The 12,971-nt window shown below is 33.5% G+C and overlaps 1 protein-coding gene across 2 annotated transcripts in view; it reads right to left on the bottom strand.

Moving 5' to 3' along the window:
* LOC141550846 (uncharacterized) overlaps positions 1-12,683 on the bottom strand; it is a 153,030-nt gene extending 140,347 nt beyond the window's left edge. For both annotated transcript variants that reach the window (XM_074281919.1, XM_074281920.1), the window contains exons 1-3: positions 12,596-12,683; positions 8,651-11,173; positions 5,709-5,900 (exon numbers count right to left, since the gene is read on the bottom strand). In XM_074281919.1, coding sequence (XP_074138020.1) covers positions 5,709-5,900; positions 8,651-11,173; positions 12,596-12,653 — 2,773 coding nt within the window. In that variant the 5' untranslated portion in view covers positions 12,654-12,683. The remainder of the gene's footprint in view (positions 1-5,708; positions 5,901-8,650; positions 11,174-12,595) is intronic.
* Positions 12,684-12,971: the final 288 nt, after the last annotated feature.

The following is a 12,971-nucleotide window of genomic DNA, read 5'->3' on the forward strand; positions in this document are numbered from 1 at the left end:
ACACTCTTAACTTTTTTCTCTTTTGAGCTGGACTTTTAACTTTTCTGAGTAATTGTAACCTGATCAGTATTCAGGCACCTACATTACCAGCTGTGAAGATACTACTGTGAAAAAATTCCATGTACATTGAAGCATTACTATTCCTGATCCCCTTAAATCAGCCCATAGCTATTGTAGATACCTTTTGGAGAAATGACCAATGAGGAAGAAACTAAGATTTGCCCTTTGTTTTGGGTAAGACATAATCAATCACACAGCATAGGCAGTCATGGATTGATTGAACGCGTCATTTAAATATCTTATTATATTATTTTTTCACTAAAAACCCATCCTTCTTCCAAATTCTCTATTACTATTCAGAGAACCAATATCCTTAGAGTTACCTGGGGTTCACAATCTCACCATCATCTTCAACTCCTCCTTTTCTTTCCCGAAACTTCCTATCCCTTTATTTGTGAAATATTTCTATTTCTACAACATCTCTTCAATCCATCCCCTTATATCACTTTCCTATTTCAGGCTCTTATCATCTTTTATCTAGATTATTGTAATAGTTTCTTTTTTCCTTTTTTTTTTTTCTGAGGCTGGGGTTACAGGCTGGGTTTTTCTGGGCAGGGTCACACAGCTAGGAAGTGTTAAGTGTCTGAGATCGGATTTGAACTCGGGTCCTCCTGAATTCAAGGCTGGTGCTCTATCCGCTGCGCCACCTCCCTGCCCCTGTAATAGTTTCTTAATTGGCATATCTATCTATCTCAGCATTCTTCATTCTCCAATCTGTTTTCCATATAGTTAGCAATATGGTTTTCCTATACCTCAAATATGACTATGTTACTTCTTATCTAAATAAATCCAGTGACTTTGTTCACTCTAGCATAAAAAGTTTATCTTTCTTTTAATATTTCCATTGTTTTTTAAGCAAAGCTGAAGAACATAAAATAAACCAGCATCAATCATCAACATTGTCCACAAAGTCCAGCGGCAAAGGATAGAAAGACAAATTGCATTGAAAATAAATAAATGTAGACAATATAAAGTACTTGGAAATCCACCTACCAAGACAAGCCCAGGGAACTATTTGAACACAATTCTAAAATACTTTTCATATAATAAAGTGAGATTATAAATAATAGGAGACTATTAATTGCTCATGGGTAGATGGAATCAATATAATAAAAATGACAATTTTACTTATTCAGTGCGATACCAATCAAACTATACTAAATATATTTTATAGAAGTAGAAAAAATAAAAACAAACATCTGTAAAGACAAAAGGTCAAAAATATCAAGGGAATCAACGAGGGGAACATTTAAAAGAAAGTATCCTAATCATATCAGATCTTAAACTGTATTTCAAAGTAGTAATCATCAAAACAATCTAGTGCTGGTTGAGAAATAGATTGATAGATCGGTGAAATAGATTAGGAACATAATATACAGTAGTAAATGACCAGAGTAATCTAGTGTTTTACATACCTGAAAATTTAAGCTTTTAGAGCAAAATCTAGTATTTGACAACTTAACTGTTGGCTTCTGGGGCAATCGGAAAGCAGTTTAACAGAAATTAAACATAGGCCAATATCTTACACCATATAGCAAGAAAAGGTCAAATGAATATGTGATTTAAACATAAGGGATCACACCAAAAGTTAATTATAAGACCATGAAATCATTTACCTATGAATTTACTATGAATAAGGGAAGAAGTTATGACCAAACAAAAGATAGATTTATATGATATAAAATGGATAATTTTGATTACATAAAATTAAAAAAGGTTTTACACAAACAAAACCAATGCAGTCAAGATTAGAAGAAAAGCAGAATTCAGGGAAGAAAATTTAATTTCTCTAATAAAGGCCTCATTTTTCAAATATATAATATACTGAGTCAAATTTATAAAACTACAAGTCATTCCCCAGTTGATAAATGGTCAAATGATATGATCGGGAAGTTTTCAGAGAAAGAAATCAAATCTATTTATAGTCATATGAAAAATGCTCTACATAATTATGAGTTTGAGAAATGAAAATGAAAACAACTCTGAAGTATCAGCTCATATATATCTAAATGGATAATACCAAAAAGAAAAATGATAAATGATGGCAGAGATGTGAGAAGATTGGGACATTAATGAGTTATTGGTGGAGTTGTGAACTGATCTAACTATTCTGGAAAAAATATAGAACTATGTTTAAAAAAAATCTCTAAATTATATGAATATAAAATCAATACAAAAATATTTTTAAAAAAGAAAAGGGACCTATTTGCACAAAAATATTTATAGCACCTCTTTTTGGGGTGGCAAAGAATTACAAATTGAGGAGATGTCCATCAACTGAAGAATGCTAATCATTATTATTAGTACAGTGCTAACTAGATACATCATGATTTCATGTTATTTAAATTCAACTGGGTCTTCACTCCATTAAGGCAGTCTTTTCATTCCTCCTTAAATGATCCCCTATATATTTTCAATCTTTCAAGAAGCTATTCTCAATCTTCTCTCTTCTTTAATTCCCCCTCACATTTTTGTCCTCCTGCTATTTTCTTACCTAACGACTTTATCTTCTACTTTAATGAAAAATATTGAAGCCATTCTATATAAACTTCCTCTTCTCCAATTCTCTTTATCTCAAATAAACCACTTGAAATTGGTTCTCACTTTTTTTAATCCTTTTCCTTAGTCTCTGAAAGAGAGCTGCCCTTGCTTTTTGTCCTCTACATATGTGCTTGTTCTTATCCCTTCCTGTTTTCTTCAGGATTTTGTCTCTTCATTCCTGCTTTGTCTCAAAATCTTCAATCTCTCCTTATCAATTGGTTCCTCCTCTAATGCCTTCAAATCCAGAATTCTTTAAAAAAAACAACTTCACTAGATTTTATTTTCTCCCCAAATTATAGTCCTATATACTTCATCTCTTTTAGACAAACTCCATGAAAAAGTTGTCACTGCTTCCCCCTACTCTCTTTATTCCTCAAACTTTTGCAGTTTCACTTTAAATTTCATGAAATGAAATGAAATTATTCTCCCCAAAGTTATTATTGGCCTCTTTTTTAATGTTTAAATTATTTTTTAGTTTTTAATTTATGGAATAAAACACACATTTCTATGACAGTACGATTAAAAAAAAAGATGATCATACATGAAACTCATGAAATCCAAAATACACTCCCCACATACCTATATATGTAATATAGTATAATACTCACAAATATATAATATAAATACGTATACACATTCATGTATATGTATTTATATATCCCCCCTCATTCATATTTTTTCTCTATTTGCTACATTTGACAGAGTTAACTACCTTTACTCCTAATATTTTCTCTTCTCTGGGTTTTCATGACATTATTCCCTTAATTCTCCTATCTTTCTGACAACTGCTTTTCATTCCCTTATGCTGGTTCATCACCCAAACTCTGTCCCCTAAGTACACACACACACACACACACACACACACACACACACACACACCCCTTCTCCTCCCCTCTACCTCTTTAAACTGAATATCCCTGAGACATATTAAAATCAATACCTTTAAAGCTAAATTTATCTTTCTTTCTATTGAAGGCACCTATTTCTGTTGAAGGAATCTTCCTTTCAGGGTCTCAGACTCCTATCTCATTACTATGGGCTTCTTACCCTCCCTTCTCCTACATATTGAATCAGTTGCCAGATCTTGCTATCTCTACTTTCACATCTCTCAAATTTAACATCTCTCACAGAACAATCATTTTAGTGGTTTAGCTTCTCAGTGCTTTTCTCCTAGATTACTGCCAACATTTTCCTAATGGGTCACTGTCTCTAGTCTCATATCATAGTCCATATTACAAATGTCTGCCAATTCTTTTTCCTAAGCATAGTTGTGACCATCTAACTTGCTCAACCAACTCCAGTGGCTTGCCATTTCTGTTAGGATAAAATAAGTTCCTCTTTTGAGCTTTTATAGCCTAAAATAATCAGGCTCCCACCTATCTTCCCAACCTTTTTGGACATTACTGCCCTTACTACACTTTGTAATTTGGCCAAACTGGCATCTCTGTTCTTCACTCATTACATTCTTCTCTGTTCTTTTTTACTAGCCATCTTCTGTGCTTGCAATTCCCTTCCTTCTTACCTTTAGCTCTGCCATGGAGATTCTCTAATTCCTCCAACTCTATTATTTCCCCCAAATTATCTGGTATTTAACCATTTTGCATATATTTGTATTTATTAACTTTATATTTATGATCATTACATTATTACCTATCAACCACTCATTCATTTGCCATGTTTGAACTTTTAGTATTGAGTCAGATAATGCTCTCCTTTGCCCATACATACTATCAAATCTGTTTTTGAACTAGTTCTAAGTGTTCCCCTCCTTTCTATTGCTAGCTTTAATGATTATGTAATAGGACACAGCTATAATATTATAGTTACTTCTTCATCAGATTCCCTGCTTTAGGATCAAAGAATCATACTCATGTTTGCCATTAGAATGTAAGCACATTTTAAATAGGGATTATTTCATCCTCTATTCTTTTATTCCCAAAATGTAGCATGAAATCTATTACACAGAAGGTGTTTAAAAATACTTGTTGATTGAGTGATACAATTTATAAATCAAGAAGTAAATATACATATAAAGGAGATATGTACCCAATTTAAAATTTGTTTTACCAAGATAATATGTGAGTAAAAATATCTAGAGACTACTAGCTTAGAATCATTGGTGATTTTCTTTAGATGTACAAGTCTATGGGACATTTTTTTCTTCATATACATAATCTGGGGTGGCCAGAAAAAATGTTGAGATCTTATTTTCTCATAAACCAACCCTACCCAGGAGAGATGTGGAGGCAATAAAGCCAGGTTCTGTGTTCACTTCTTTAGGTTCTCAGACAGGAAGAAACAGTAGGATGGATTATATATTGGCCATTGGACAGGAAATAAGATTAATTAAGAAAAAATGAAATATCTAATGCCTTACAGTTTCTGAACATCCATACAAATAAAAGGAAGTAATGATGTAAATGATCTAAAACATTGGATACTTTTAGAAAAATTTCTTATTTATTCTTATTAAAATTCCTCTAACATTCATTTGAACTTATTTCCTCTGACCTCTATCTAGTTCCACTACTGTCTGTTCTAAATAATAATGACAATAATAGCTAATTTTTACATAGCAATTTTTATATGCCAGGTAGTATGTTAAGTGCTTTAAAATTATTATCTCATTTGATCCCCATAACAACCCTGGAAGGTAGGCGTTATTATAAAACAACTTGGCAATGTTCACACAATTAGTAAGTATTTAAGTTTGGATTTGAACTCAAATCTTCCTGACTCCAAATGCAGCATTCTAGTCACTGCACTATTTAGCCCATTCCTTGCTAGCTCCTCCTATTTATTAACTCTAGGTTACATGAGAATAATAGGGAAATTACTTGGTAGCAAGATGAGTAGAGGAAAGCAACTCTAGCTCATCATTTGGTAGCACAAAGGAGGTGATCAGGTGTATTCTTAAAATGCATGATTTTTAAAAAGATTACACCATGATGATTTTTTTAAAAGTCTGTGTAATAAGATCATTGATACTGCCACATAACAGAATTTATTTTCAGGAAGAATAAGGGGGCTAAAAGGTTCAATGGGAATCAGTCTGATGATGTCTTAGGTGCTGTGATATTGATAAATAAGAAAGATTATATACTCACTTGATCCTTCAGTAATATTACCGGCAAATGAATTCCCTCCACTTGAGCTGCATTTTTTGCTTTCTTTATATTGCTTCCTTCTTTTGGCCCATTGGTCAAATGCTTCCTCCAGAGAACTGTCACTGGCTCTTGCATCTCTTGAAGGAACTTCATATGGCAGCTTTATGAGTTTGTTCATCTCCAATTTCCAATCTAAATTTGAACCAGACTGATTATGATGAGAGAAGTGAGAGGGAATGGAGAGAGATATTTTCACATCTTGATTCACTTTCAAATTTTTTTCTGAATATTTCTCCACCAAGATAAATCAACCAAGATTGGAAAAAACATTTATCAAGGTTCAGTTCCATTCTATTCAATCCAGTTCAATTGCATTAGCATATATTAAACACCTCAGTATTTGATACTATGGATGGTAGTGTAATGAGGAGAGAGAAATTAAATAACACACATATCTCCTGCCATTACAATTATAATCTTATTGGGAAGATAAAACTTAGACAAATGAACAGAAGTTAATTCAATTTCTCTAAGATTTGAACTCTATTAATCAAAAATGTAAATGCCATAACTTACGTTTTCTGATTAAAAAGTTTTTAATTGCTATGAGAAGGAAATACCATGAGTCAAAAATAGAGGGATTAGTGGTCCTTATTTCTATTTGATACCTTTGGACAAAGGGATTATTTTTGTTGTTCTTTGTATTCAGTGTTTGGCACTTGGTAAGTGTATAATAATGTATACTAATTGATCAGTTGATTGAGAGTCTCTGAGTTCTCTAACTAAATAGAAAAAAAAGGTATAAACTTCTATGGTAATGAGAACTACAGGAAAACCAAGGCAAATATGGCACAGAATCAAAGAAAGGCAATTTAAAAAGCAACTCCAAGCCTGTTTAGTCCGTCCACTATTTTATAACTGAGATGAAGAGAGTTTAAGGCCAGAGACTTGTTGAGGTTTTCTCAATAGTAAGTAACGGAGGTAGATTTGAACCTAGATTTTCTGATGCCAGAGTTAATACTCTTTCCACTGTGTGTAACATGCTACCCCTCACTTATCTTTTCAACTCTGGGAGTCTGATTTCAAGATGATAATAGAGGACAGAGAAAAAAACAGATCCTACTAGGAATTACCAGTGAAGTGAATGGATCAAATAAGGCCCCACCAGATTTGCAAGCTTTCCTAAGCAACTAGACACTGATAAGGTAACAGAGGAAGCAGGTGTAACCTGCTACAAGGTTCTTTCTGGTTCAGAATGAGTTAAGAGCTGGGAACCAGATAATCAATTCCTATATCTCCTCCAAACTATACAAATCTGGTCAACAGATATCTTGAGTGTTTTGAATATCTGTTAAACCAGGACTCCTCTCTAAATCCTTTATGTTTCATAAATCTATGAGTCTGTGTCATCAAGCCACACTCAAAGGTCTACACACATAAGGCTATGAAATAATTCAGACATCAAGACAGCGACGGCATTCTGAACTAGCAAGAGATTCCTATGCAATAACTTTTATATCTGAGTTGGGATTTACATAAGTGGCAGCAGGAAAATTCTTTTATCCCACAAAAAGGCTTTCAAAACTGGCTGTCCTTCATGCTCTTGAGTTCCTTAGTCCCAGAAATCACAGTGCCTTGGATTATAATTCCCTTCAAAGGGAACACATAAATATTCTCATAGGATGTGAGAACTTTTAAGAAAATATTTTAACAATTGCATTTCCATATAATTGTGTTTTTTGGTAATGCTTTAAATTTTAATTTTTGTATTTAAAATCATTCTGAGATGAAATCCATAAGCTTTAATGGAATGCCAAAAGTGCCCACTATACAAAAATGTTTAAAAGCTCCTGCTCAAAAATTAGGACTTGAGAGATCAAATAGTCCAACCCTCCCCCTTCTTTTTGATAGATGAAGAAAATGATGCAGACAAAGGTTAAGTGACTTTCTCAGCATCATACAAATGATAGTAATCTGAGGCAGTATTTGAACTCAAGTCTTTCTGACTCTAGATTCAGGACTCTTGAGATTATAGCACAGGTCCTCTGAATTTTGAACCATTATCTTTTTCACCTTTCCAACAGGCATCTCTATATTAGAGAGAAGAGAGTGAGATGTTCTTATTTTTCATTTTCTTAGAGATTAGGGAACACTGATCACTAGAGAAGACAGGTGTCACTTAATATGAAATCAGGAGAGTATAGCAAATGACAGGAAAATATCCTCTGTGAAATGATATAAAAGATATAATGCTAACCTAGCCGTGAATATAGATTGTTATTTTCTTAGTAAATACTATCGTATGGAAGAAATTCTACCTTAGTTTATTCTGAAGAATGCGAAGTTTTTGTCTTTTCCCACTTTGTTCAGCAATGTAGACAATAAAGAGGAAGATAAAGTAGTGTTTTTCAAGTTGACTGACATCTGGAGCTGGATAGCTCCAGGACTAGCCACAGGTTGTCCCTAGTTTTATGTCTTTTATTTTAATCATAATTCCTTGCAGCCTTCTGGCTGTGCTTCACAAATTCTGTAGTGAATTTTAAGAATGTTTCATGAAAAAATAAATATGTTCTAATTAGCATGCTTAGCTTGAAAAAAGAAAAATGGTAAAATCATTCGTGCATTTATTCAATAAACATTTGTTGAATGTCTATTATGTGCAAGGAGCTATACTTCAAGATTACCTCCAGCTTGCAATGTATCAGACTCAATAGAGAAACTTACTTTAAACTTATTTTCTATCAAATTAAAGGCCTGGGTAACTTTATTATGAAGAAAATAATAATTTTAAGAAGCAAATTAATATTAGTTTTTATACAAAGTTACTTTTACTCTCTAAAATATTAAATAAGATGTATATGTATATATGTGTGTGAGAGAAATCTAAACTCAAAACTGTCTAAAATTCAATATATAAAATTATCAATATAACAATACTATACCTTTGAGAATCTTTTGTTTCTGGGGTAATGATGGCATGTCAGTTTTTTGATCATTATTTTTCTCATCTCTTTCAGAATTCAACTCAATGAATGGCCCCATTTGACATTCCACAGGGTCTTCTTTGAAAATAGTTGATCTAGGGCTCATTTCTTCCCAGTCACTGTTTTCCAATGTTTCTTTAATAAATGCTTTCAGATTAGAAAACTGATTATCTAGAGGAGACATTGGCAAGCTGTCCTCACCAGTGACAGGTGGGAAATGCTTTTGGAAACAGGCTTTAACATAGTTACTGTTAGACAAGACTTCAAAAATGTCCTTGTATTCATCCTGTACATTTGGTTCTTCACCATCCCAAAATGACAAAATGTCAGAGTTTCCTTGAGGATTGGACAGGTCTTCAAGATCTTTCTCTAGCACAGAGTCACAGGCAGTATTTATGATGTTACTATTACTTTGGGAGATAAGTTTTTGCTTTAGTACCCTAGTTAACACAGTCATCATGGATCCTTTCAATGTCTTGCTGGCCCCTTTTGTTTCAGGAGCAGTGATCTGAGGGGTGACACTTGACCCCTTCATACTGGGCTGTCTTGGGGTACACTCCGTGATTTCACTGTTGGTCTTTTTGGATGAGATGCTAGAGAGTGATGATGTTACTGGGGACTCACTTTTTAACTTCAGAAGCTCCTGTGCACTAGCACAATGACCACCATCTAATGTTTCCTTATGCTTACTGAAGTTTGGGTGTTCTTCTTGAGGAATAGATTTTGTATCTGTATCTCTAGTGTGGGATATATAATTGTTGGTTAAAGAATGCTTGTAGATTGATTGATTGGTTGGATCAAGATCTTTAGGTATTTGAGCTGCACTTTCCTGAAGCATACAATTAAAGCTGTTTTCTAATGGGACCTCAGGGTTCTCAGAGTCAATCTTGTACTCCACACAGTGATTCAAAAAAAAAGCATCCTTAGGGTTTTGTTTAGGTTGCAAACAGTATGTAGTCAAGTCAGAGTGAGATGGGCTGCTGGTAGTGGAGCATGAAAAAGAAGGCTTCACATCATCAGCACTGAAGCACGAAGATAGAGAACTAGAAGGTGTAGAGAATTCTGAAAACTCAGGATGGGTACTCTCCTGGCTGCTTATGCTTGATGATTTGGCTCCCAGATGCTGCATCTTCAGAGATGGCAAAGAACAAATATTTGACTCTTTTTCACCTTGAGTTTGAGAGAGTGTATAGGCAACAGTGTTTGTGAAATCTGTTATTCCTCCTGCCTTGTGCTGGGGATACAGCTCAGATTTGGTATTTTCTTGGTTAATGATGATGTTTTTTCTCCTTTCTTCTATTTCTCCACTATTTTCTAAAGTGTTTTTAAATGAGTTTGCATCACTCATCTTTAAATGATCATGAGCAATAGGAACAAAGTGTGGGGGAACAGTCTCAGTCTCAGAAATCTTTTCCTTTATAGCAGTACATTCACAACTCTGACAATTATTTTGTACCTGTTCAGTATCAAAACCGGCAAATGACATTCCAGGTTCATTCTTATTGCTTTCTGGAGCTAGAGATTCTGTAAGGATATTTGCATTTTTTTTCTTATAATTAGCAAATTCATCAGTAGGAGGAGGAAGTGGAGGTGTTGGTCTTAAAGAACAATCTGTACCTTGATTTTGAAAAGCCTTCAATTTTTTCAATTGTCCCTTCAGTTGAATACCTTGAGCTGATAGTGAAGGAGACTTTGAACATCTCTTTGTGGTAAGATTAGAATCATAATTTCCACTCTTCTTGACTTTTTTCTTTCTTTGCTTAGACTGTACTATACTAATTAATAGATTCTGCTTCTTATCGACATAGGACACTTTAATTTTTTTCCCTACAATGTTCACTTTTAGGGAGGAATCTTCATTGCTGGAATCTGTGGTTTTGGATTTAGATGATGCTTTACACTTTCTGTCTCTTGTGTAAGCTATCATTAACGTCTGATATCTAAAATAGGGACATCTCCAAATGTATTTTCCTGGGTACCTCCAATGGATCTTTGGGCAACTCTTTTTTGTTTGTGTCAGATTTGTTTCAGCATCACTTAAAGAACTTTTCTCAAGTTCCATTTTTATATTAAAGGCACCACATTTCATTTCTGTAGTAATTTTGCCTTTTGTTGACTGAAAGGTTTCTACAGAGCTTGGGAAGCTTTGCAGGGTAATTCTTCCTGATAGAGACTCTTTTGCATTGCCAAAGGTGACTATGGTGAGGAATCTCTCTTGCTGATGACAGCAAACCAAAGGACAGTCACTTTTCTTTTCCACGCTATCTTCAATGGCAGAAAGAAACTGTTTATTTTCTTTGCATAATGGAGCATTATTCTGTTCTCTATTCATAGAAGCACACGTGTGTTCCCCTCCATTTTCATCAGACTTCCCCAAGACCTCAGTGGGAAGAATGGTAGTTTCTGAAGTGTCTATTTCTGTTCCTTTTTCAAGATCTTTAGTATTTTGGGGGTGTGGATGATGGGTAGACTGAGAGACATCTAAAAAAATGAAGTGTAAAAATTTTCTGAAACAAATAAATCAAACTATGATAAAGTATTAAAAGCATTTCTCATCATTAGTTTTTATTTTAATTAAATATTTAAAATTTAAAAAAAACTTTTTTTTCTATTCATTTTCTAGCTGCTTTTAATTTTAATCGAAGGTTTGTAGAATCCAAACTGTCATGAAGCAGGTAAATTATTGTTAGAAGACAGAGTAGGTAGAGTTCTGGGAATAAAGTCAGAAAAATTGGATTTCAAACCTAGCTTCTGATAGTAATTAGCTATGTGACCTTGAGCAAGTAACTTATCCTTTGTTTTCGTTGGTTTCCTCAACTATAAAATGGGAATAACAATAATAATTATCTTCCAGAGTTATTCTGAGGATCAAATAAGATATTAAGTTTAAAATAAATAGCATAGTATCTGGCATTTAGTAGGCACTTTACACATACTTATTATTTCTTATTACTTTGCAACACAAAGAGTAGGGTGCTATTTTTTTTTCTTTTGGCACGGCAATTGGGGTTAAGTGATTTGCCCAGGGTCACACAGCCAAAAAGAGTTAAGTGTCTGAGATCAAATTTGAACTCAGGTCCTCCTGCATCTAGAGCTGATGCTCTATCCACTGTACCATCTAGTTGCTCCAGAGTGCTATTTTAAATAATCAGGAATTGGTATTGCAACATCATAAGATTGTTACCTATTTTTGACTTCAACTGAAATAGGGCAGTGATCTTAGAATTACTTAAGTTAAAAGAAGTTTAGAAAAGTTAAGAAAAAATTGCTTAAGTTAAAAAAATTCTACCAGCTTTTATTTTTCCACTTTTCTTCCCTTTCTTCTTCCTTTTTTTTCTCGTATCTTCCATTTTTTGAAAGGATGGGAATATTTTTAAAATTAATGAAAAAGTAGTGAAATTTCCCAAATCTGGCAATATTTGTTCAGAGAATTTTACCTTAATGATAATTAATGAACATATGAGAAAAGTTTAGCCTTTTTTTTTTTACCATTACCAAATTATAGGGAGTGGCCTTATGAATATATTGGAACAATTTACAGTGGCCTAATTATGGTAGAAGGGAAAGGAGGAAGGGAGAAAGGAATGAAACAAGGAAGAAAAGAAGGAAGGAAGAAAAAAAGAAGAAAAGGGAAAAAAAGAGAAAGAAGGAAGGAAGGGAAGAAAGAAAGAAAGAACAGAGGGAAAGGAGAAAAGGAAAGAGAAAGGGAGAGAAGGAAAGATTTACATATCACATAAGTATCAGATATTATGATGCACAAATTTTTTAATGCATCATAATACCAATGACAGAAACTCTAAATCAAATGTATATTTATATGCATTTATCTCTATAATAAAGCACAATGACTAGAAACAACTTAATTCCTTTTATAGATATTTAGAAATACTAAAATAAACTTACATTCAGCTATAGTCAAGACTTTTCTGTTCTTAAAGATTTTTCTTCTTTTCCTCTTCATTTCAGAGATCTGGGATTCTTTAATTTTCACTTCGCTTTAAAAGAATCAGATAAGAAACTGTTAGGTCCACAGTAAAAGTTTTTCAGATTCCTACTTCCAGTTCTAGATTACCAAAATTACTCAGCAATTTAATTCATCTGTCAATCTACTAATACCTGTCAATCTTACCCAACCTGTCCCTTGAATACACATTCATCATTTTAATTATATATTTCTTTTCCTTATGTATTTATTGGTTTTATTGTCACTGTTTGATGGCCTTTCCCATATGTATCTAAAATATACAGCTGTTGAGCTTTCCACAGAAAAGGGGTCAGA

Source organism: Sminthopsis crassicaudata, chromosome 1 (genome assembly GCF_048593235.1).
Source record: "Sminthopsis crassicaudata isolate SCR6 chromosome 1, ASM4859323v1, whole genome shotgun sequence".
NCBI lineage: Eukaryota > Metazoa > Chordata > Mammalia > Dasyuromorphia > Dasyuridae > Sminthopsis > Sminthopsis crassicaudata.